General features: G+C 44.0%; 1 protein-coding gene across 3 annotated transcripts in view; it reads right to left on the bottom strand.

Moving 5' to 3' along the window:
- Nucleotides 1–25,325, bottom strand: part of UBAC2 (UBA domain containing 2) — a 172,517-nt gene extending 147,192 nt beyond the window's left edge. For 2 of the 3 annotated variants that reach the window (XM_021706803.1, XM_008073706.2), the window contains exon 1: nt 25,153–25,319. Coding sequence is in view for 2 of the 3 variants with exons in the window: in XM_008073706.2 (XP_008071897.1) it covers nt 25,153–25,183 (31 nt within the window). In the remaining variant the exon portion in view is untranslated. Of the gene's footprint in view, nt 1–25,152 lie in introns of all 3 variants that reach the window. The other variant, XM_008073705.2, reaches the window with a different exon arrangement.
- Between the last annotated feature and the right edge of the window lie 1,141 nt (nt 25,326–26,466).

The raw sequence follows: 26,466 nt of genomic DNA, 5'->3' as shown, positions 1-26,466 counted from the left end.
AAGATGGCAACTACCCTGCTAGCCAGACTCAGGAGCTGAAGACAAGGTGGAGTAAAGCCCCTCCCAGATAGCTTGCAACGAAAATAAGACACAAACCTTGCTGTTTTAGGCTCCTGATACTGTGGAGTTGTTTGCTACTGCAGCATAACTCAGCCCATCCTGATAATAGGGTAAGCCAGAGCACTTGTGGGGAAGGAGGGGTGCCATCTTGCGTAGTGTGGCCAGGGAAGATCTTCTGATAAAGTGAGATTTGAGCAGAGACCTGAAGAAGTAGGCCTTGAAGACATCTGGGGGAAGAGTGTTCCTTGCAGAGGAAAAAGTAAATACAAATGCTTTGCAAAAGGAACATGCTCAATACAATTAAGAAACAGTAAGGCGGCCAACAAGCTAAAAGCAGACCAAGCATAAGGCAGACAGGAGGATTTAAGGTCACGGAAATGACAGGGGGCAGGAATAGTATAGGGCCCTGAGGCCCTTGACCTTTCCTTGAGTCTGACAGAATGCTCTGGGGAGGTTTCAGTAGAGAAATAACATGATAGAACATGTTTTCAAATGATCATTTTGGTTGCTAAAATGAGAAGAAATTACAGGAAGGTAAGAGTAGAAGAGGGGAGACCAGTTAGGAGAGGATGATGCTTGAACCAGGGAGGGTCATGTAGAGATGAAGAGGGAGGTTGGAACTGAGAGATGTTTCGAAGGTACAGCAGGCAGGATCTGCCAACTAGCTGGTAAAAAGTATGAGCAAATGGACACGTCCAGAACAACACCAAGTTTTGTTCTGAGCAACTGGAAGACTGTTGCCAGTTCTGAGGTGGTCCTGTGGAAGTACTAAGATGCTGTCTTCACCGCCTGAAAGATCTGGGCCCATCTTACAAAATGCTCCCAGGCTCCACCTGCCAGGGCTCTTTCTCTACACCAGAGCCAGTCACAGTAACCTGTGTGCAAACTGTTCCCAGCGCATATAAGGTAAGAGTTTGTGCCAAGTGTGAGTCAACAAACTGCGTCCTTCAGGGATGAAATCTTGCTATGAAAAATACCATCTCAACTAAGCATGTGCTCTGCTCAAATGTCACCTTACGTTTGTCCTGATTTATTTTTTCATAGCCCTTAATAACAGACTTAATAAAGTGATTCATCAACTCTATGATTCAGATTGTACAATACACCATTATTTGCAGTACCACTAAAAAAGAAACACTGCCAAACATAATTCTAAGATGTCATTAATTGTAAGGCACACTCCAATTTTTGACATTAAAATGTGGAAAAACGCATTTCTGAATCAAGGAAATCCATTTCTTTGTTTATTGTTCATTCTCCCTACCTTCAGGTTCCACTAGCAAACAAGCAACTTGAGGGCAGCAACTTGTGTCTAGGGTGTTCACTGCTATAGCATCCCTTGTGCCCACAGTAGGGCTTGGCCCACAAGGGCAGTCGAGAAAGGTTTCTTACTGAAGGGTGACTGATGTATAAGAGGTGCTCAAATATTTAACTAATGAGAGCAACCCAAGAGTCCATGGCAGATGAATGGATAAACAGGTAAACAAGATGTGGTATACACATACAACAGAGTGTAATTCAGCCTTAAATGGAATTCTGACCCATGCAACCGCAAGGACAAACCTTGAGGACATTATGCTAAGTGAAACAAGCCAGTCGCAAAAAAGGAAATACTGCTTGATTACACTTATATGCAGTACCTAGAGTAGTAAAATTACTCTAACAAATCTAAAAATAAATATTTACTTAATTAATAGTGATATTTATAGAACATCTGAATTATATCCAAGACTAAGCAAACCCCTAAAAATAAAGATCCGATAACTTAAATCTGATAACTCCGCCACTAAGTCCTCTTCTTAACATGAACAAAAATCTATGTGAAATGCAACAAGATAATATACAAATATCTAAAAAGTCCCACACCACAAGAAAAATATACAGCTGTATTACAGACCGCAAGATTTACTAAACAACTGTATACTTCACTATATAAAGAAACTTTACCTCAAAAAAAAAAAGAATGTTAAACGATCATCAAATTCTAGTCAGTAACATGCACACTTAAGTATGGAGGGAAAATGTTACTGTAATTTGCTTTGAAATACATTAAAAAAAAACAAGATGGCACTGATCAAATAGAGAGATATTTGATAAAGCAAATACAGCAAAATGTTAATGATAGTAGACTCTAGGTGGTAGGTATATGTAACCACTATAACAGTCTTTCAACTTTTTGGCATGTTTGAAATTTTTCAAAATTAAACATGGGGGCACAGTGAATCAGAATTTGAGAGCTAAGACTTCAAAATATATAAAGCAAAAATTGATAGCACTGAAATGAGAAATAGATAAATCTACAAATGTAGTTGGAAATATCAGGACTCTTCTCACAGTAACGAATAATACAAGTAAACAGAAAATCACTGTCACAGACCAAATGTATCCTACTAAAGTATGTATGTTGAAGTTCTATGCAACTACACTTGGAGATAGTACTGTCTGGAATAAAAATAAAGCATAACCAAGTAAATTGCCTTTAAAGAAGCAATTAAGGTTAAATGAGGTCAGAAGGGTGGAGCCTTAATTTGATATGATAAGTCCTTATAGGAAAGGAAAGAGACACCAGGGATGTCCCCACACACAGAGAAAAGACCACGTAAGGACGCAGGGAAAAGACAGCAAACTGTAAGACAAGGGGGGGCCTCAGGGAGAAACCAAACCTGCTGACACCTTGATCTTGGACTTCCAGCTTCAAGAACCATGAGAAAATTAATTTCTGTTCTTTAAGTTACCTAGTCTGTAGTATTTTGCTATGGCAGTCTAAACTGATTAGTACAATAAGCAAGGATATTGAAGACCTGAAAATTATCATCAACTAATTTGACCCAATGGACATTTATAGAACACACCGCCTAACAAAAGCAAGTTACATGTTATTTCAAGTGCATATGGAACATTCACCAAAGTACAGCATATTCTGGTTGTAAAAGATACCTCAACAAATTTAAAGAAATTAAGATCAGGGCAACCTCTTCAGGTCCCCTCCCACTGTGGAAGATTTTCTGTCCTCTTAATAAAACCTGGAGGAGGAGGAGGAGGAAGAGGAAGAAAGAAGAAAGAAGAAAGAAGAAGAAGAAAAGAAATTAAGATTATACAAAGTATGTTTTCTGACCATAACAAAATTAAATTAGAAACCAAGAACAGAAAGACGGAAAGTCCCCCAAATATGTGAAAATTCAACAACACATTTCTAAATAATATCTAGGTCAAAGAGAAAGACTCAAGAAAAATTAGAAAATATTTTTAATAGAATAAAAAATGAATTACAACCAAGCAAAATGTGTAAACTGAGCAGTGCTTAGAGGGAAATGTATAGCATTAAATGCTTATATTAGGAAGAGAAAAAGTCTCAAGTAATGATGTAGGTTACTGGCTCAGCCTGTAATCCCGCGCCTTTGGGAGGCTGAGGTGAGTGGATTGCCTGAGCCCGCGGGTTCGAGACCCGCCTGGGCACGAGACCTCATCTCTACAATAAATCAAAAAATCAGCCAGGCATGGTAGCGCATGCCTGTAATTCCGGCTACTTGGAAGGCTGAGGCGGAAGGATCGCCAGAGCCCAGCAGGTCGAGGCTGCGGTGGCCGGGAGCGGCCACTGCACCCCAGTCTGGGCAACAGAGTGAGACACCAAGTCAAAAAAAAAACAAAACAAAAAAAACAACTGGAAAGGCCAGGAGCGGTGGTTCATACTTTGGGACCCAAAGGTGAGACGCATGCTTAAGCCCAGGAGTTCAAGACCAGCCTGGGCAATGTAGAGAGACCTCATCTCTACAAAAAAAAAAAATCCAAAAAAATTAGCTGGGCATGATGGTGTGTGCCTTTAGTCCCAGCTACTCAAGAGGCTGAGACGGAAGAATCTCCTAAGCCTAGGAAGACAAGGCAGCAGTGAGCTGTGATCATGCTATTGTATACTACCCTGGGCAACAGAGTGAGACCCTGATTCAAAAATAATAATGATGATGATGATAATAATAAAATTTTAAGAGTTAAAAAAAACTAGAAAAAGAGGAAATTAAACCCTAAACAAGTCAGTGAGAAGAAATAATTAAGAGTAGAAATCAAAGAAACAGGAAAACCAAACTATAACAGAGACAAATCAATGAAACTAAAAGCTGGTTCTTTGAGATCAATAAAATGGATATAATTCTAGCATGACTGATCAGGAAAAAAGACACAATTTTCAATATCAGGAATGAAGAGGGGGGCATAACTACAGATCACAGAAACATTAAGAGAATAAGGGGCTGCACAACAATGCGAATGTACTTAATGTGACTAAACTGTACACTTAAAAATAGTTACAAGGTAAATTTTGTTATTTATTATTTATATATTTATATTTATATATTACTTACATTTGTTATTTATAATTAAAATTTCAGCCGGGTTCGGTGGCTCAGGCTATAATCCCAGCACTTTGGGAGGCTGAGGTGAGTGGATTGCCTGAGCCCGCGGGTTTGAGACCCGCCTGGGCAACTTGGAGAGACCTAATCTCTACAATAAATCAAAAATCAGCCGGGTGTGGTAGCGCACGCCTGTAGTTCCAGCTACTTGGAAGGCTGAGGTGGAAGGATCGCCGAAGTCCAGCAGGTCGAGGCTGCGGTGGCCAGGAGCGGCCACTGCACTCCAGTCTGGGTGGCAGAGTGAGACTCCAACTCAAATAATAAAAAATAAAAATAAAATTTCTTATCACAATTGAATTTTTAAAAGTATAAAAAGGATATATTATGCCCATAAATCTAACAATTTAGATGAAACAGACAAACTCCGTGGAAGACACAGTCTACCAAACCTCATTGAAGAAGAAATGGATCACTTAAATGATCTTATAGAGATTACAAAATTGAATCTATAGTTAAAAGTCTTCCAACAACAAAAATTCCAAGCCCAATGGCTTAACTGGAGAATTCTACCAAGCATTTAAGAAAGAACACCAATCCATACAAACTCTTTCACAACATAGAAAAGGAGGGACTGCTTCCCAATTCATGTTATGAAGCAAACATTACACTGATACCAAAAGCAGACAGATATTAAAAGGAAAAAAAAAAAAAAAGACCAATATCCCTTCGGTCTGTAAATGCAAAATTCCCAACAAAAAAATCAGCAAATCAAATCCAGCAATACATAAAAAGAACAATGTATCACGACCAAATGAAGTTTTTCCTGGGAATATAAAGCAAAACAACCAATGTACTTTATTGTATCAATAGATCAAAGAAAAATATACTAAGTAACGCTGTTCTCATTCTGCCCAATTATCTGCTTATCCTATGACACCAATTTTTTGTCAGTTCATGAAGATGAAGTGGCCACTTACTGCTATCCCCTTGATCTAACCTAGACTGCTAATATTACTACCAACCACTAACTACTAATACCAACCAACATTTTAATGAGCACTCAAGAAGTGGAGACTTCAGCACTCACTCTGTTACTTTTGTGCTTCGCCCACCACAGGGCCCATGCTTCTGCTCCTCCCTCTTCCCAAAAGGCTCTTCCCACATCGGCTTATTTTCATCATTCAATCCTCAGTTCAAACAGCATCCTCTCAGAGTTGGCCTTCCCTCGTGACGTTGACGTTTTGCTTTTGAGGACATCACCCTGCTTTCTTTATTGCATAGCATTTTTCACTACTTGAAATATACCTTTGTTCACATCTTTGTCTCCTTTCTCAGAGTGCAAACTCCATGAAGCAGGGTCCTGGTTTGTCTTGCTCACTGCTGTATCCCCACACCCAAAACACCACTTGGCAAGCAGCAGCCTTTCCATAAGTATGCGGTGAAGAATAAATTATATAGTTTAATCCCCAAAATAACCCTATGAAGTAGCCACCGCCCTCTTCAAATTTACACATGTGAGAAAAGTGTGTCTCAGAGAGTACATCACCTGTCCATCTTAGCCTGAGTTCCCCTGAAAGTAAAGGGGGCAAGACAAAGGCTATTTATAGGCAAGTAGTTGATTTGGGAATGTGATCCCAGGAAGCAGGAGTGAAGGACATAGGGAGGGAAACAGGAAGGCGAGTCCATGCAAGGGCATTGTCAAGTAGATCGCCATGAATAACAAACGTTTCTGCCGAGTGCTGGAACCTGCAGGACTTTCTAGGAAGCCTTGTGAATGTGTCTCAGAACTCTCACCCAGGATATAAATAGGAAGGCATTTTTATCCATCAGCTTCCATCTCTCAATCTAGGGTGGCCACAGTAAAGAAGCTCCCCGGGAGAAACAGAGAGGTAAGCATAACCAAAGCAAATCAGCTTACACCAAATGGGACTCTGTGGAAATAGTCAGAATAAGAGGTGACACAGAGCACACTGGAACAGTGTGCAAGAAGAGATGACTGATAGAACGGCTAGTGAGTGGCAGAACCAGAATTTAAACCCTGATGATCTGACCACACACACAACTGTGTTCTATGCTGTATCCTACACAGCACCAAAGAAATGTTCACCACCATGGTGAATTTTAAGTGAAAGCCACACAGTCACAAACAGCACTAACAGAAATCAAAGTGGTGCCCCCTGTAACAAAAATAAACATAAGCCGGGTTCGGTGGCTCAGCCTGTAATCCTGTGCCTTGGGAGGCTGAGGTGAGTGGATTGCCTGAGTCTGCGGGTTCGAGACCTGCCTGGGCAACTTTGCGAGACCTCACCTCTACAATAAATAAAAAAAAATTAGCTGGGTGTGGTAGCGCGTGCCTGTAGTTCCAGCTCCTTGGAAGGCTGAGGCGGAAGGATCGCCGGAGCCCAGCAGGTCGAGGCTACGGTGGCTGGGAGCGGCCACTGCACTCCAGTCTGGGCAACAGAGTGAGATTCCAACTCAAAAAAAAAAAGTAAACATAATTGTGAATGGAGCTATAAAAAAGACTGCAGCCTGGGGAGGGTACAACACAGAGTGGTACGTACTTATTAAATGCTAAACTTATCAAGTAAAAAATAAATATATAAATATACACACACACCCCCACATGCCACATGACTTGTTACAAAGATGCTCATCACAGCATGCTTATAACAGTGAAAAGACTAGAAACAACATGAATGTCCAATAAGAAAGAGGGTAAATTATGTTCTATTTATAAAATGGAATAATATTCAACATCAAGAAATATTGACCAGGCATGGTAGTTCACACCTGTAAATCTAGCACTGAGGCTGAGGTGAGAGGATCACTTAACTCCAAGAGTTTAAAACCAGCCTGAGTAACATAGTGAGGCATCATCTCTACAGAAAATCAAAAAATTAACCAGATGTTGTGGTGTACACCTGTAGTCTTATCTACTCAAGAGGCTGAGGCAGAAGGATCACCTGAGCCCAGGAGGTTGCGGCTATGGTAACCTGTGATCATGCCACTGCACTCCAGCCTAGGCAACAGAGTAAGACTCTGATTCAAAAAAAAGAGGTAAGAAATAGGATGTAGAAAAATATTTTATACCTTGGAAAGATGCCCCTAAATAGTAAGTGCAAAGTATTTATTGTGATATTATTATATTAAAAAGTAATATATAATTAAATATTAAAATAATATATAAACACATTTTTAAAAAAGAATCTATCAAAATATTCACAATGATGTAATCTCTGTTCATGGGAGATTTTAATTTTTTATAAAAAATATATTTTAACAATCAGAAAAAATAATATTTAACTAGTTACTAATTCACAAAAAAGGTCCACATGGTAAATTCTTATGCACTGAGATTGGGCAAGTCACTAGCAATCTTTCGGCTTCTCTGTGAGTGGAGCCAGGAAGTGGTTCAAGCATGCAAAAGTCAAGCGGTGGTCAAACAGAAGCTTAAAAAAAGTCACTGCTCTGCAAGAGTGACCTCCCACTTTTGAACATAGGAATGCTAGAGATTTTGAGAATAATTGCATTAATTTAAAAGTAAAAATGAAGAATATCTATGGCAAAGATAATATAAAACACTAAAGTTTAAGATTTCTTTTTTGGGCCGGGCATGGTGGCTCACACTTGTAATCCCAGCACTTTGGGAGGTGGAGGTGAGAGGACTGCCTGAGCCCACAGGTTTGAGATCAGTTTGGACAACATGTTGAGACCTGATCGCTACAATAAATAAAAAAATTAGCAGGGCGTACTGGCACATGCCTGTAGTTCCAGCTACTTGGAAGGCTGAAGCAAAAGGATCGCCTGAGCCCAGGAGGTCAAGGCTGTGGTGGCTGTGAGTATGCTACTGTACTTCAGCCTGGGCGACAGAGTGAGACTCTGACTCGAAAAAAACGATTTCCTTTTGGGTCATTCATCCCTTTTATTTCTCTTTGGTATGACCCAAGTACACAGCCATTTCTTTGTGGCAATGAATACCAATGAGATTTGAGGGACAGTGTTTCATCTTAAAATAATTATTACAATATACGTGGATTACTTTATGCCAGGCTTTGTGCTAATGAAAGCACTTTCCATGTAATACCATCTCAGGGAATCCTTGCAATAACCATGAGGCAGTCATTTATTGTCCATATACTCTAAGTGAAGAAATAGATTAAGAAAGGTTAAATAACTTGCCAAAAGTCACAGTTAGTTAATAGGGGGGCTGGCAATTAAACCCAGTTCTTCCTGACTGTAAAGAAACGATTATTTTGGTTGGGCAAAATGGCTCACGCCTACAATCCTACCACTTTAGGAGGCTGAGACAGGCCAACTGCTTGAGTCCAGGAATTCCCTGAGATGGTATTACATGGAAAGTGCTACTTAGGAGGCTGAGGCAGAAGGATCTCCTGAATCCAGGAAGTCGACAAGGCGGTGAGCCATGATAGTGCCAATGAACTCTAGCGTGGGTGACAGAGTGAGGCCCTGATAAAAATAAATAAATAAATAAAAAAGGAACTTTTTTTACTATATGACAAGGAAATATGATAATTTTATATGCTTACTATTTTAATACTTAAAATGCATCTTTTTTGGTGCCTTAAAAAGTCAAACACAGAATTATCATATGACCCAGCAATTGATATGATAATTCTGTGTTTGACTTTTTGAGGCACCAAAAAAAACAAAATACACACACACACACACACACACACACTCATGAAAACTAGAAACTAATATTCAAATCATAGCATCATTATCATGATACACAAAAAGTGGAAATAACCCAATGTCCATCAGCAAATGAATGGACAAAGAAAATGTGATATATACATACAATAGAATATTATTCAGCTATAAAAGGAATGAAGTCCTGATGCACGGTACAACATGGGTGAACGTTAAAAATATTATGGTAAGTGAAAAAGTCACAAAAAGCCACATATTGCATGATTCAATTTATACAAAATGTCCAGAATTTAAAAATCCACAGAGACAGAAAGCAGGTATGCGGGGAGAAAGGAATGAGGAATGACCGCTTAATGGGTCCTGGGTTTCTTTTAGGCATGGCGAAGTGTTCTGGAAATCTATTGTGGTTGGTGTTGACAACACAATGTAAATGTACTGGAAGCCAATAATTGCGCATTTTTAAATGATCAAAATGATGAGTTTTATGTGATGTGAGTTTTACCTGAATAAAAATATGTATTTTGGCGGTATCGAAGACGCTCACCACAGAACTTGCAAAACTTAGCCCTGTGGGCTGTTGCAGACACATTCTAGCTGAAGACAGAGGGGAGGCAGAAGCCCAGCCACTGTGCCTGCCCCCACAAGCCATGATGCAAAATTACACACGTCAAAAAGCCCTATGTGGTTCACACCCTACCACAATATTGGTTTTCCCATTTGTGACCACTTAACTATCTGGTAAACTTCTCAGTGTTCCTGTAAGAATGAGCTGATCTGTGTATCATGAAGTTGCTTTCTTAAAAGGTTTTCATGAGAAAGGGGCTGAATCAAAAATCAGGGTGGAAATCTACAAAAGCACAGGAAGCCATGGCAAGAGACGGCTTCTGCTTCCACCATGATCTATTTCTCAGGTCTGTGAACCTCCTAGAAGAAAACTCAATGAAACTTTTACCTTCAGTGACCAAGTCAGGGAGGCATGAGTATCTCCTGGTTACCATTTCAACAAAGCTTGCCCAGGGATCAAAAAGTCCCAGGTTTATTTTTGTTATGCCTATTTCCCTATAGTGTTAGAAGTAAACACTGAAAGCCATCCATAAATCAGCTCCTGACTCTACTGCATCAGAGAATTCAATGACACCGGATGCCTGCCAAACTGACCACTGCCCACGCAAGTTCCCAAACAGCTGCACAGGGTGCCTGGCTCAGGGCAACAGCCAATAAACACTTATTACTGCACCAATGGTCATAAAGTTTATCAGAAAATAAACTGGAAAAAGTGCTTGAAGTTTCCAGAAAAAAAAAAAGAGGCAGGAAGGAGGACTTACCCTCAAAATACAAAAAATGTATTCTATATCTAAAATATTTAGACAAGATGAACTAGAAAGGAAAATGTGAGTGGTAAAATTTTAAAAGGAAGTTTTAAAACATTACTGAACATAGAGGCTTCCACGCCAGAGAAAAGCATGTCAGATCTTCAAGTCACCAATGGCATTGGACATCTTTATTTTCATTGTGGTCCTGCCACTGAGCTAGACACCAGTTGGGTTTATACTTCATAGAGAGATTTTACACAAACATTAACACTTTCATTAAATGTGAAAAGCAGTAATTGTTAGAAGAGCTAATTAGACAAGACATACCATTATAATGAAATAATTTTAAAAGCCAAAAGAGGTAAAATAATAATAACAATTATATATATATATGTATATATATATACATATATATGAAGGTTAATTATAAATGCAGGATTAATCAATAGTAGAAACAACTCTTAAAAAGTGAATCAAGAAGTTTGTGGAAACTGTAAGAGAGAAGAAAGAATAATTTGTAAATGGGGAAATGTGTGGTTGGAGACAAGAAAGCGTACTGTAACTCCACTTGCCTAAGGAGGCCAGGCAGGCAGTGAAAGAGGGGAAGTCGGTGGCAAGAAGGCCAGCGCTTGATTTATGGGCCACTGTCCCCAACTCAGCCCTGCTGCTGCCAGACCGCCCACCTCAGGACAACTGGACTTGGGTCTGAAACACCGCCATTTAAAAGGCTGGCAAGTAACTTCTCGCCCCCACCTCCCCCAGAGACACAGGAAGCACACCTGGGCCTGGCTGGAGGAGCAGCGTGGAGGTGGGCCTCTGTCTGCACAGTGCTCAGTTCCCAGAGGGTGAAAGCGGTCAGGCGAGTGCCTGCCCGTGCGGCAGTTAACAGCACAAGCCAGGTTCCAGGGTTCAGAGACCCAGTGAGTCGAAGTCAACTCAAAGGAGGGTAACCAGTGAGGATGCCAGGGCCACAAAGACAGGCACTGAGACATCGCGAAGATAAACAGGAGGCCAGATCTGCTTCAGCAGACTCAGACAAAATCGGTCTGTTTGGGGAAAAGATGGTAAACAGAACGCACACCTGCAAGGTGGAGAAACCCAGGTCTGATTTTAACATTCTGATGATCCCTGGACGGCTCCCACTCCTGCATGGAGGAAAAGCACAGGAGAACCAAGCAGAAAAATCCATGCAAGGGACTTCGACAGGGTCTTTCAGCTGTTCATCTGTGAGATGATGTCCCAAAGCTGCGAACAGCTCCACTCGCTGCCTGGCTGAAGGAGAGAGAAGGCCCCACCCAAAACCCGAACCCTCACAGGAGTAAGGAGTCCAATCAAAACGACACCAAGAAGACAGTCAGGTAGCATTCCAGTCTAAGACAGCAGACTCAGGACACTTGGCTACTCCTCCTCCCTTCCAGAGTTACACTGAAACAAAAGAAGCCTCAAGCACCAGACAAATGTGTTCTTTCAAATGAGTTGGGAGGACAAATCAGTCAATACCAAGACCCAGGGAGGAGCACGAGCAATCATGGAGTAACTCAGAGCATTTCTCAAACGTCAGTCACTCCCACTACACACAGCACCACAAGGTCTGCCACATCCCATTATTTAATACATTTTTAATCACTTTACTATGGTTTACATAAATAAAAGTATTTTAAAGGAAACTTGGCATCACTATAGTAAATGGCAAACAAATGCCACTTAGTCATCGGTAGGCAGTAATTCTAAAAATAAACACACTAACAACAAAACAAAGTTGCTAAATTCTAACTAATATTGCTAACTGTGGGTCTCGCCTCCTGTTCTCTGTTACAATGGGAAATGAGCGGCAGTTAGAGAGGTCTGCTTTTCAGAAAAGCAGCAAATCCAGATTTTCTCTTTGCTATAATCAGGACTACGAACTGAAAAGGAGGTCACTACCTTCTGTTTCAATGGCATTTACTGATGGGCCCACACTGTCTAAAATCACCTCCAGCACAGTAAGAGTCGCCCAGCAGGCACGACAGCGGGGCCCCAAACCCCATCCCCAAACCCACTCCCTCACCCTCTTTCTCACTAACAGCCGTTCATTCTAACACCCCTGTTGAAAGAAGCCTTGTCCCGCAGATGAAATCCTAGAAACCCTCTCCAGAGAAAGGGGGGCAATCTGCTTAAGAACACTGAGGGGGTTGGAAGTCTAAGAAAAAGTAGAAGAGAGCTCGGGGTAACTTCAAACTTCAAAGGAGACCACAGCACAAGGTGGCAGGGAATGGAAGAGGATGGTAATAAGAAGGGCAGCTTCTCTCAGGAGTAAAACTCACAAAAAGGGCCAAGCCCACCTAACTTCGACAAACACATGGGGTTCTCACAGTCCCACCCCCCACCTGCTCCCCACCTCTGCACCCTACATGGAAACCAGCCTAATCCTATGCCCCGCATACTGGAACAGAGCCTGCAGTCAGCCCTGCCATTTAAAGCTCAGGCCTTCTGGGGGAAAAGATGTACCCACAAAGCAGAAAGCCACACTAGGTAGTTAACAATCCAGTCATTCAGGGTCACAAGGGGATGGCCAAGCAAGGATCCAGAAAGTTCACCACCTGTGTCCTTACATGAAAAACATTTACTCCAGGAGGGATGCCAGGAAAACAAAGCAAAGTGCCAAGACAAAAAATGATGCAAGATTCAAGAAACAGCAGTAGCTGTGTATGAACTTAAAGCAGTGAAAAAACACCAAGAAAAACTAAGAGACTCCTTGAAGCAGCACAGGTTTTCTGACCTACGTTCTAACCTTGGTTCTACAATAAATACACACACAATAATGGTAGTATAGTTATTGGTTTTGATGTTCTACGTAAAAATCAGCCAGCAGATAAAGATGGAAGACTTACCATTACAGAACCATAAACATACACAGCATATACAGAGCACATACATCAGGGAGGAGACTGTAAAAAACAGGCAAGTTCCTTGGCTAGCTTCCCATTTTCACCACGGAGCCAACTGATTGTGCCCAAAAATGATAAATCAAAAAGTAAGACTTGTGTCCATTACTTGAAATTATATAGGTAACCACTTCAAGTGGTAACCAAACCAAAGCTGGAAGATGAATAGCTAGCAAACATGAAAGAGAAAAAAGCTCTCTTTCCCAAGCATTCAGAGCAATGTAGATTAAGATAACTAAATGTCATTTTTAAATCTCTCAATTGACAAAATTTTAAGTTATCATGCTCAGTTGTTATAAGAGTTTTGTGAGAAAGATCTACTCTTAAACTGCTGAAAAATATAAAGTGATACATCCTTCCTGGAATGATTTGACAATATAGATCAGGAGCATTACTACTATTTTTTGACCCTATAAGTCCACATTTGTGATTATTACTTTAAGAGGAAATCAATGATATGATCAATAATTTGATTTATAGATGTTCAACACAATACCATTTCTTTTTTTTGAGTTGGAGTCTCACTCTGTCGCCCAGATTGGAGTACAGTGGCCGCTCCGGGCCACCGCAGCCTCGACCTGCTGGGCTCCGGCGATCCTTCCGCCTCAGCCTTCCGAGTAGCTGGAATTACAGGCATGCGCTACCACACCCGGATGATTTTTTGATTTATTGTAGAGATGAGATCTCGCTGCCCAGGTGGGTCTCGAACCCACGGGCTCAGGCAATCCACTCACCGCAGCCTCCCAAAGGCGCGGGATTACAGGCTGAGCCACCGAGCCCGGCTCACAATACCATTTCTAAATGGGAAAATACTAGAGGAAAACATGTTTCTGTATGATACGATGTTATAATCATTCAAACTTAAATTTCTGAATGTCTAAGATAATATTGGGAGAATGTCGCTAAATGCATATTCAAATACCATTTCTAAATTAGACCAAATATCCATACAGGTATGTGTGCATGTTGTGTGTGTCTGAGGGAAAAATGAAAATGCATAGGTAAGCACACACACATCTTCAACAGCATTACCAACCTGCTTGGCTATAGAACCCTTTCCAAACGTTAGTGCCACACTCTTTCACTGCTGCATGCTACACTGAAGGAACTAAATTGGCATAAGCACTGCAAATGACTGTGAACAATGGCCACCTAAAGTCTTAGGTAAACCATCTGGGAGAAAGCAACATGAGGGTTGCATTACAGTTCTCGTTTATACTCATAATTTAAACGAGAGTCGATACTGCATGAGCCCCGAGTACCAGTGTTCCACAAAACACACTTCAAAAACACCAGAGTAAATTATTGATGAGAGATGATGCATCGAGCTTCACTTATTAAAATTCTATGGAAACGCATTTTTAAAGTTGCCTGATGGAAGGCAGGTTTCACCTGCATTTCAACTAAAATTGATACTGAGATAAATTGAGACTGGAAAAAGTTAGAGAAGGAAGATAACCTGATAAGGGGGACAAAAGGAACATACACAAATAATAATTAAAATGCACCAGCCCCTCTAAAAAAAGATCCCAATCAGGACATAAGACATGTCTGTGACAGCATACTGGGCCTTGGTTCTGATTTGGGAAGAAAGAAGGGACTCGTGGACTGGAAGCCATCAGAAGGAGCACGGGAGAACACACAGTCAGTCCCAAGAGGAGGAAGGAAACGCAACCTTCCAGGACACAATGCCGCCGCTTCTGATGACTGCAACGCCATTCTTCTGCTAGCCTGAGTTGCTCTTCCCACCACTCACCTGTAAACATCCCAGTGGTCAGGAGAGATACACAGACACAAACTTCTTCAAGGGCGAGAAGCAGCCATGTGCAACACAGAACAGGGGGCCAGACTGCCGGGTTCAAATTCTAGTCCTGCTCCTCACTAGCTGTGTGACCGTGGGCAAGTTACTGAGATTTCTGTGCCTCGGCTTCCTCGTCTGCAAACTGGGGAGAATAATCGTACCTCCCTCACAGGGCTCTTCTGAGAATTACCTGAGTCAATATATGTACACTTGCTTAGAACAGTGTCTAGTGCACAGTGTTTTAGCGAAAAACTAATAATAACTCATACTTTTTAGTCATTGATCAAAAAAGAATAAGAAATTATATAGAGATATGTAGAACCCATGTTTAAATTATGATTCTTTTTCCCAGCCGTTTGTTCTGAGGCTTACTAGTCATATCGCCACTGTCATTTCCCATTTACCCACTAGGACCTATACACACCCCAAGGCCAGGAATTAACTACAGGAAAATGTCATCCTTCCAACGCGGCATGATACAGTAGAGAGTCCAGGTTTTGGAGGCAGGCAAAAACGTACTCCTAGCTATGTGATCTTGGACAAATTATCTTGAGCCTCAATATACTCTTTTGTGGGGGAGAAAGAATAGCAATACCTATCCTCATAGGGCTGCTGTGAAAATAAAATGTAATAACTTAGGTAAAGCCATCTTTTCTCCCTTAAATTGCTGGTGGCGTCTTAAGTAGGCACTACCCTTTATGGTTGGAATTTGGCAGTATGTGCCAAAAGTTATAAGACAATACATTTTACTTAACCTTCTTTGATTTTCAGGAATATCTGAAAATTAAGATGGCCTCAGGATTATTATAATCAAAAAAAAAGAGTCACAACCTAATTCTACAAGCACAGCCTATTACGGAAATGCTTGCGACAAATGAAAAAAGCAGAAAAAGTGCAGTCATTGTTTACATTGTTTAAAATTCTGTTGGGTGAAAAAAACAAGTTACAAAATAGTATTTAGTGTGACAAAATTATTTGTACAGGTTGCTTGTTGAGTATAATGTGTGTTGCACCAGTGACAGAGGCACTGAGGGCAGGATTTCACCACAATGCAATGTATCAATGTATCGAGCCTGCACTTGTACTCCATGGTTATATACAAATAAAAACAAAATAAAATGAAAGCATTTTACTTATTTATTCATTATTCATTTTTGCACTGAAAAAACAGTATATGAACACCAAAATGTCAATACATGCCATTTTTAGTTCTTCCTAGTGCTTATCTCCATTTCAGAATTTTCTTGATGAACAACTTTTCTTGAGTACAACTCATTTTAAAATAACATCAGTTATCTTAAAATAGGAAAACAAAAGATGTAGGATGTTCAGAAAAGATGTGTAGGAAAAGAAAGATGAAGAAAATTAACTGAATGCTAAAAGTGTTTTCCTCTATTTTCCAAATTTTCTACAGTGGTAGTCAGTATCACTTTTACAATGAAAAGAAACACTTTTAAAAGCATTCTTCCTTAAGTTTGTCCCTGCCTGATCAATGCCTATCTTTCCTTCTTAGCTAAAATTTATGAGTAAATAGTGTATTCCTCGAGAGTTTCAAAAACACTGTTTCCAAAAGACTTAAGAAATATTAGGAATAGCTTGCCCCAAGAGTCAAGCTTTAAAGGCAGCTGTACAGGGTTTGGGCAACCCAGGTCTAGTTAGAACAGAAACCTAAAAACCCTAAAGTCACCTTTAAACAAGCCAGACAGAACAGGAGCTCAACTAAACCAAGTTGATAGAATTGGAGTTTCCACTAAGGAAGCAAAACAGAAGGATTGCTGCCTACCAAAGGGAGACTCCACAATAAAATGCAGATTTTGCAAAGAAAATGAATCCAAAGCAGTCCTCTCCTTGCCCCTCTTACCCAGATCAGAGACAGAGGGTAGAAGCTCCATTGTGAAGACAGGACATTAGGAGGAAGATCTGTGGAGTGAACCACTGAAGTGCTGTGAGTACAGCCATGCCCTTACGCCAAGCTGAGTAGGGGGCTCACCGGCCTATTTGGTGAGCTAACTACGTGACCTCTAAAGTGGGGATACAGCAGATCTCCTACCAGAAATCTAGGGAGCAGGAGAAGAAACCATTTACCCACTAGGATCTACACACACAACCGGGCCAGGACTATGTGGTTCCAGTGGAGCAGAGGGGGCCACATGTGAAAGCCAGCAGAGGAACCATCCGTGCCTCAGGCCAACAGTGCCCGCAAGCAGGCCAAAAGGGCCACAGTGGACCTATGCTCCTAGACGCTGAGGAAGAGTCACCCAAACAAAGTCCACCAAGATAAAGACACATCCTTCCAGGTCAAGGGGGTGGTACACACAGAAGTTGCTCAGGGGTCTCAGAAGAGCCCCCTAAAGCACTCACAGGATGCAGGGCAGGCTCAGGGAGCCACAGAAGAACCATCCAAGTTCCTCACCACTCCTTCCTCCTATTCTACCCAATCTAGAACCTAGTAAGGCCAGACAGGAGAAATCCAAGGGACAGAGGGAAACCAAAAGCAGCAAGAGCCAATCATATCCTTTGTTGGACAGCAGGTGGTTGCCAACTACAAGTCTTTACTGGGAGAAAGAAGAAGAAAGTCTTACCTTTGAATGAAGATTGAAGTGCTAATTAATTAATATGCTGATCTGGACCTTTTAATTTTTACATTGAGTACATGTTTCAAGACTTCTATTACCTAAGATCACTACCACTTGACCGTACATATGTTCTTTTATTTTTTTGAGTTGGCATCTCACTCCGTCTCCCAGGCTAGAGTGCAGTGGCATGTTCACGGCCACCCCAGCATTAAACTGCAGGGCTCAGGCAATCCTTCCACCTCAGCCCTCCAAATAGCCAGAACCACAGGCTCACACTACCATGCCTGGCTAATTTTTGATATATTGTAGAGAGGAGGGCTCACCATGTTGCCCGGGCTGGTCTCGAATCCACAGGCTCAGGTAATCCTCTCACCTCAGCCTCCCAAAGTGCTGGGATTCCAGGTTTAAGCCACTGCACCCAGCCCATGTATTCTTTTCTTTACTCTAAATCCTGAGATCCTAAGAGAGTGGTGGCCGACCTGAGTGTTCACTAAGTATCCGTTGAACCATGAGGAAGGGAAAGTCACAGGCCTCACACCTTTTCACAAAGGCAAGAAGCTTCCCTGACTGAGTACACTTTAAGTGACATGAGAGGCAAAAATAAAGTTTTATTTTGATCATCTCCCACAAGTTACATATTCAACACACTGAATGCATATTTCAGAAAGAGTAAGTCAGTAAGAACACGGTTTGATGCTTCCTGAGAGCAAAAAGAGCCGCGGGTGACCAACATTTATCTTGGTGAGAGGGCAGAGTGTAGGGGTGTGGAGCACGGGCTCCAAGTGTTGGTGTCCACTTCAGTATTATGCTGGGGATGGAACATTCAGGCTCCTGAGGCAGGATCCAGAGCTGAAATGAAGGTCAGGAGCGCAGGCCTTGAATTACTCACCCGTCCCGACAGCTCACTCATCTCCACAGTGAGACGAATGTCCAAACCCCAGGCTGACGCCAAGGACCTTGGGTTCATCAAACAGATCCCTAGGTGCATCTGACCCAAGGCTCCCTAACAAATGTTTTGGCTCAAATAACGGTTTCACTCAGAGCAGCTTTAGAGGTGGTGTGTGGAAGCGGGCCACAGTGTGCCTAGAACAGGGCCCCATACCGTGGTGGCCGTTGAAGAGTAACAGACTGGCTGCAGAGGGCCAAAACATGAAGGGAGGTCAGAAGCGGAAGAAAATAAAGGAAGACCATCTTTTATGAAGTTTAGCTGGAAAGAAAGCGGTCAGCAGTTGGGAAGCCAGAGGCTAAGGGTAATGAATAGGTTATGCTTTTGTATTTTTAAGAATAGGCTCAGGGCCGGATGTGGTGGCTCACACCTATTATCCCCATTTTGGGAGGCCGAGGTGGGCAGATTAATGAGCCCGGGAGTCCGAGACCAGCCTCAGCAACATGGCAAAACCTTGCCTCCACAAAAAAATTTAAAAAACTAGCTAGGTGGGGTACCGCACACCTGTAGTCTCAAGTATTCAGGATGCTGAGATTGCCAGGAGGCTGAGGCTGCTATGAGCTGTGGTTGTCATGATCATGCCACTGCTCTCCAGCCTAGGCAACAGAGTGAGACCCCGACTCAAAAAAAATAGGCTCTAAGAAGGATCTGGTTAATAACACTCAACCCCGACTATTTACTATGGCAGTATTCTAGGATCTCCGCACATATGAATACTTCGATCCTCCTTCCCATCAAGACGGGATCTGAAGTCTAGGCAGCCTGACTTCCGAGCCTGTGCTCCACACCCCTAAACTCTGCCCTCTCACCAAAAAAAAAAAGATGCACCTACCAGTCAAGGAGGCAGCAGGTGAGAAGTTCCTAGCTCTAGGAGTTTCTAAAGAACCCACTGAGGCACCCACAGGACAAAGTATCAGCTGTAACCATGTGCCAGCTTCATTCTTGCATAAGAGAGAATGAAGGTAAAGAAGGAACAGGAGCAGTACTAGAAAAGACAGGAAAGAGGTCAGAGCAGGCAGCGAGTGGACCTCAGCCAGGGGAGGGCACTTCATCCTTTTAGGCTGGAGGAAAGGAACAAGCTGAGTGTGGCTAGAAACAAGTTAGGGAAAGGAAGCAGGAAGGTGAGGGTAAACCCAGGGGACAGCCCTGATCTTTTAAATGGGTTGAGTAAGATGGGGAGAGACTGGGAATGGTCCCAGGGCTCAGGACGAAACGAAAGTAGCATAGAGATGACTGAATCCAAGAAATTCAACTGAGGAATCGTGCCAAAGGCTCAACTCAAAGTAAATTAACACAAGGTGGGGTTTTGCTCCATGAGTTTAGCAGGACAGAGGTACCAGGTCTCTGAGAGTCTGGATGAGACTACAACTTGGGAAATAAGCTATGGGTTCCAGACTGAATATGCAGAAAGAGATGCTGATAAATAGGAGACAAGGAATGACCACTGTGTGAGAGACAGTGACAAAGTCGAGGGATGCTTGTTCATGTGAAAGAGGGCGTGTACAACTGGATGGGGGAGAAGGCACGGTTTCTCCTACAGAAACCCCCAGTCCCACCTGCTTTGCTGCCTCCTCTCTCCCCACCATCCCTTGCATATTGGAACGGCCTGAAGTTCTGTCCTCAGCCTCCTAACTGGCCTCACTGCCTCTGGAGTCCTCACTCCCTTCCACGGCCCAACTCCCACCTAGCAGTGTCCAGCCCAGCTCTAGAGGCCTCTCCAAAAGTAGTTCTGATTGGACTCTGCAGACTCCTCAACATTACCCAGGTCCAAAATTGAACTCTTCTCTCCAGAATGAGCTCCTCCTCCTCTGCGTTCCCTCTTAATGAAGGGTAACATCTATCCAGCCAGTTGCCAAGCCATAAGCCAGTCACCATCAGGTCCTGTTTCTCTTCCCAAATCCAATAAGCTCTCCTGACGCACAACCCACCTGCTCACACGTCTCCAGAATCCTCCTCTCTATCCTCTCTCCTCACAGTTACCACCTTAGTTGGGCCTGCAGCATCACCCCTTCTTTCACCCCTCCTGCTGGCCACACTCTTGTCATCTAAATCTGCTTGTCCATTAGAATCTTCTGTGAGAGGGGCCTTTAAAAATACAGATTTCAGGTGGCTGCCTATAATCCCAGCACTTTGGGAGGCCGAGGCGAGTGGATTGCCTGAGCCCACGGGTTTGAGACCAGCCTGGGCAACTTGGCGAGACCTCACTTCTACGATAAATCAAAAATTAGCCATGCGTAGCAGCACACACCTGTAGTTCTGGCTACTTGGAAGGCTGAGGCGGAAGGCTCACCGGAGCCCAGCAGATCAATGCTAGGATGGCCGTGAGTGTGCCATAGAACTCCAGCCTGGGCGACAGAGTGAGACTCAACTCAAAAAAAAAAAAAGATTTCATAAAATACATATATTCTATAGATACAGATTTCTGATGCCCACATTAGCCCGGCTGCATCCAACCCTCTGGGGACAGGACCAGGTAGGTAGACATCCCGAAAGCACACAGCTGCTTTTTTGCGGCTGGGACACAGGTAGCATTTGGAAACCACTGTCCCGTCACCACGAGTCATCCCTCCTCCCCCATCCTCCTGTCCACCACAGGGAGAAGCGCCCTTGCCTTGGCCCCCAGACCTCCGCCTCTGCCTACTCCCTGGGACTCTGTCACTCAATCCTGTGTATTCAACCTTGTCCCCACTACTGGGTTTTTTCCAACACTGTTCACACAGGCTAACAGGCTAAGGGTCCCTCGACTTAAAGAACTCTCTCTTCCACCTGCAGCCACCTCTGACCACAATTCACCTCTGCTTCTCATGACTCAGATTCTTGAAAGCGCCTTCCAAGCTCACTGCCTCCACTTTCATCCCACTCAGAAGCAGGCGACTCCAACCTGACTTCTCTCCCTGACCACGGACAAGCTATTCTGGAAAGATCCTGGGGGCCTCTGTTTTCCCAAAAGGTCACTTTTCAGTCCTGTTTTAAGACTCTCTGCCACATGCAATGCTATCAGCCACTCCCGCCCTGCAACTTTCTCCTGGGTGTCCGCCTCACTCCCTCCCGGGCTACCCCTCAGTCTTCTTCCTGGTCCCCATTTCTCCCTCTTTAAATATTTAAATGCCCACAAGCTCTGTCCTCTGTTCTCGTGTCACCTTCCACGGGCCTCTGAATGATTTACCACACACCTCTTAGAAACTGCTCCCTCCAGCCATGACCCACAAGCCCCTAATTCATTCCCTCCTGCCTCTTTGCCAGGCCCTACCCAGGCTCTGCCCCTCACAGAGGCCCCTCCCCATCAAGATGCCCGACAAACTCCTACTCACCCCTCAGTCAGCTCAAATATTGCCTACATTGAGAAGTCATCTTTGACAACGTGCCTCTCCCCCACCAGCCCACCCCCGGCAATGAACCCATAGCATCAAGCACAGAAGCTCTTTTTCTGAAACATTTTCACCAACAGACCTTGAAATCCTTAAGGATGGGAACTATACCTGGAATATATGAGTGCAATTAATGTTGGCTGCGGCCATCGTTACACAACGAATATACTGTGAGGTGAATGCATAATAGGAACCTATGAATAAATGTAACATATGATACACACATTACTCAGCATAGAGTAGGGTGACAGCATTGGTCTATAAGTAAGGAATCTAAATAAGTCATAAACACCATTCCTGGCACTCTTGCTTGATCATAATTGCAAGACCTGACAGACAGCAACTCAGTGTCAAAGACATGGTCGCCGGTGTCCTCCCCGATGTACCACTCAGGCTGCATTCGCTTTCTTGGTACCTTGAAAACCCCCTCCTGTGCCTGTTTCAGGTTCTCTGTGCTTGGTGTTTCCTTTAGTTAAAATGAAGGATTTTACAAACTGACTCAGCTGGCTCCTTCACACCACATGGGTCTCAGCTCACACATCACCAGCCCGGACAGCTTCCCTGACCCTGCATGCTGAAGCAGCACCCTACCATACCTTGGCCATTACCCTCGTCTTCTTCACAACACCCATCACATGTGAAATCACACTGATTTGTTAACCATCTAACACCGGTCTCCTTTATCCTGTTTCCTCCTCTATCTTCTGCGTGGGAACAGTGTGTGGCCCACATGGGTACTCAACAGACACCCGCTGTATGAATAAAGGAGAGAGAGAAGAGGAGAGCAAGTTTAACTCCAAAACACCATGATCCCCTTATCACACATGTGGGAAATATGCAGGTGGTAGAAAATAGCAAGGATTTCTCTAGAAAGAGGGACTGTTACCACCCATTGGGGGAGGGACAGGCAGATGTATTATCCCTCCTCAGGAGTCTCACTCAGGATCAGAACTCTGACTTACCAAAGGGTCACACAACCTCTTATCCAGAGAAAATCACTTTGCAGAGAAAATGTTAGAGCATATCTGCTAACAAACAGACCTGCCAAACTCCCAACCCTGAAAAGCTATGCCTCAATTCTACCATCAGCACGAAGCTCTTGGGACCAAGACTTGTTCATCACTGTGTTCATCACTGTGTTCCCAGCACCTTGCCCAGCGCATGGCCCACAGCAAAAGCCCAAAATGTCTATAAAATCAGCATATAAGACACGGCCTTCTGAGGAAAGGTCAACCCATCATCCTTACACTGCAGATGCTCTTAATTTTAGAAACAGGTCAAGACAGCTGAGGAGGGCCCCCTGGCCCAGACCTCTCTCTGGGCATTGGCTTGGTTCCTAGAACTTAATACTCACCAATATGTGCTGTAGATAATAAAGTATTGCCTTTCATAAAGTCATCCTGTATCAAATTTAAATATACTTTGCCAATACAATCAAATGGCTAAAACAGTACAGCAACCAATCACAGATTTCTCTTGCCCTTTTAATTTTTTATATATATTGTGCTCAGCAAAGATAGTTCAAAATGCTGAAATAACTAAAACTGAAGAATTCTACTGCGAATTTTGTAACCACCAGTTTCTGGCTGACTGTCCAATCCCAGGATAGCCCCACCACCTTCCTGAACAGCTTCAGCAACACTCATAATGTTATTCATCCAAAGTGTAGTTTGGGGAAGATTAATTAGATAGTAGTTGTAACATACTCTGGGGCCAATCCATGAAAGATGCCATAAATCAAATTAATGACAAAACAAAGGAAATCATAAATATGAAACCCACTTTAAAACCTGAGAAGTTGAGAAGTGAGGAAGATTTAAAATTACGCCTGTGGCTCCGATATTGTCACTGTCAGACTAGGACACATAACCTCAGAAGAAGATTCATGACACTCACAACAGCTCTTTAATATTTGGAAATGCCACATGTTTATGTACTCTGATAACATTAACTTCACATGTATAGAGATATAAGGTATAGGTTGGGTGCAGTGGCCCAACCCTATAATCCCAGCACTTTGAGAGCCCAAGGTGAGGGCATTGTCTGAGCCCACAGGTTCGGGAACAGCCTGGGCAACTTGGCAAGACCTCATTCTACAATAAATTAAATTTAAAAAAAAAAATAGCTGGGCGTGGTAGCACACCTGTATTTCCTGTTGCTTGGAAGGCTGAAGCCAAAGGATCGCTGGAGACCAGCAGGTCGATGCTGGGGTGGCTGTGAGCATGCCACTGCACTCCAGCGTGGGCGACGGAGTGAGACTCCAACTCAAAAACAAACCCCAAAAGTGATATAAGTTATCTCCAGTGACAAGCCACTGCAAAATTATAGCTGTTCAAATAGTTTCCTGTTGCTCTATTAATGCCTAATCTCAGGGCTGTTTGGTTAACATACAGTCTACCTTATAGAGAGTCAAACACATTCAAGGGCAGTGAGAGAAAGTGGTCTAAAGGCAGTTTACACTTCTCCGCCCGGCCTGCCGACCACCGTTTAAAATATAGAAACATTCAGCAGCAAAGCGTGTGCTCTCTCGTCAGTGACTTCCTAACTTCCTTCTACTTTAAAGCACTTTAATCAGTTTGTATGCGTCTAAAAACTCTTCGGGGAGACTGGAGAAGAAACGCATCTAAATAAAGCCGCGAGGGGTCAGCTCCCAAAGCAGAGGTTGAAATCAGCAGGTGGAAGAAGAGTCAGTCCGGTCCCCCAGGAGCCTAAATGAATGGGGCAAGGTGACTGGGAGGGGGCAGGCGGCCAGCGTCGCCTCCGCTGGGACAGCCTCTCCTTTCAGCCTGGCACACGCGCCACGAAGGGCATGGGGCCGGGCCACGAAAACACCAGGGCTCCCAGCCCACCTGCAGCAGCCCCAGGAGCTCCTGAGCATCGCACCTGGGACTCCCAGGTGAGGGCCGGGGAGCTGGCGACGGGACTGAGAGCCCACTCGCCTCTCCAGGCTGACGTGGGGGGCGATGCCCGCTGCCCCCCGCCAACCCCCGCCGAGAGTTAGAAACTAGCAAGGTTCGGGCGCGGGGTCCGAGGGTCGCCCCCCAGCCAGCCTCCTGTAAACTCGAGGGTCCCCGCTTTCCCCAGCCTCCTCAAGGAGGTGCCCGGGGTGGCGTGTAGGGGGCAGCCAGGATGGCGGTGGCCAGTACTCACAAAGCCCACTGGAGCCGGTGCTGGTAAACATGATCCCGCCGGGCCCGGAGCCCCCCGCGGGGGCCAGGGGGAGGGGAAGCGGAGGTGGAAAGCCCCGGCGGCCGCGCAGGCGCACTCGCGGCGGGGCGGTGAATCCGGCGCTGCGATGCCACTCCAGGGGCCGCGTGGCGAACGGCGCATGCGCGGGCCGTGGAGCGCACCGGCTCGGTCAGCTCCCTTCTTCCTGCCTGGGAAGGGAAGTGCGTCTGTCGGGGAGGGATCTGCCTCCCCCGGCTTTTCCGACGGCCACGAGAGCCGTTTGGGAAAAAAAAAAAAAAAAAAAACAAGGGGATGGCACGGGAGGGGCAGAGGTGTGCCTCCCGTGATCCGCACCCTTGTGCTCAGAACCGCCCTACGTCTCGTGGAGCCGCGATGGCGGCGGATTCCTCTGGGATGCCAGCGCTGAGCATTCCTCTAGACCTCTAACCTGTTACCGAACGAGACCCCGGCGCCTTTCACGCACGCTAAGTCTTTCCGGGCAGTGCCCACGAAACTGTTCCCCTGCGGACCGTAAGCTACAGTGTGAACCGGCTCGGGTTCCGGTGTCCAGCGAGTCCGAGAGGTCGGAGCCCCAACCGGCCGGTTCCCACGTGGGGTCCTCGCGGCATCCCCACAAGAAGCCGAGTGCCCTTGGGCCGGGGAGGCAGCTTCTCTCCCTGCCGGCGAAGTGACTCTGCCCCCCGTCCCCATGAGAGGACACAGCTGGAGACAGAGCCTGCCCCCGCCAGACACCGAATCTGCAGGTGCCTTGATCTTGGACTAACCAGCCTCCGGAACGCTGGGCAAATCATTTTCATAAATTACCTAGTCTAAGGTACTGTGTTACAACAACCTGAACAGAGACGCTTGTAAGCACGGTATGTGCCTTGCAGAGTTTTTAATCATGCTGAATTTTCCAGAAATGCAACTGGGCTGCATGGAGCCATTGGAACTTAATCAAGATTGTTCACCAATTCAGAAACCTCACCAGCCTCACCAGCTACTACAGCCGTTCTGCTCACTGTATCTGAGTCGCGAGTATCAGTTTGTATTTATGGCTGGTGCCTTCTTGGTGACTCAATATCTTTCATAAAGATGTATCAATTTTGCCCTTATTTTTAAGTACTACGTATATTAAATATTAAGAAATGGTGTAAGAATATTCAGCTGAATATTCGAATGTTTCCAGAGGACAAGACCTTTTTTCTGATTCATCTAAGATTAAGTGAACACTTTATAAAGAAAGCGTTTGCAAAGATAGACAGTAGAGATCTAAGGAAGGTTTGAAAATCATAG

This window comes from Carlito syrichta, unplaced genomic scaffold (assembly GCF_000164805.1).
Source record: "Carlito syrichta isolate Samal-C Ts95f unplaced genomic scaffold, Tarsius_syrichta-2.0.1 Scaffold316024, whole genome shotgun sequence".
NCBI classification, from domain to species: Eukaryota; Metazoa; Chordata; class Mammalia; order Primates; family Tarsiidae; genus Carlito; species Carlito syrichta.
Note: the sequence above shows the minus strand (reverse complement) of the source record. Positions and strands in the feature narration are given on the sequence as shown.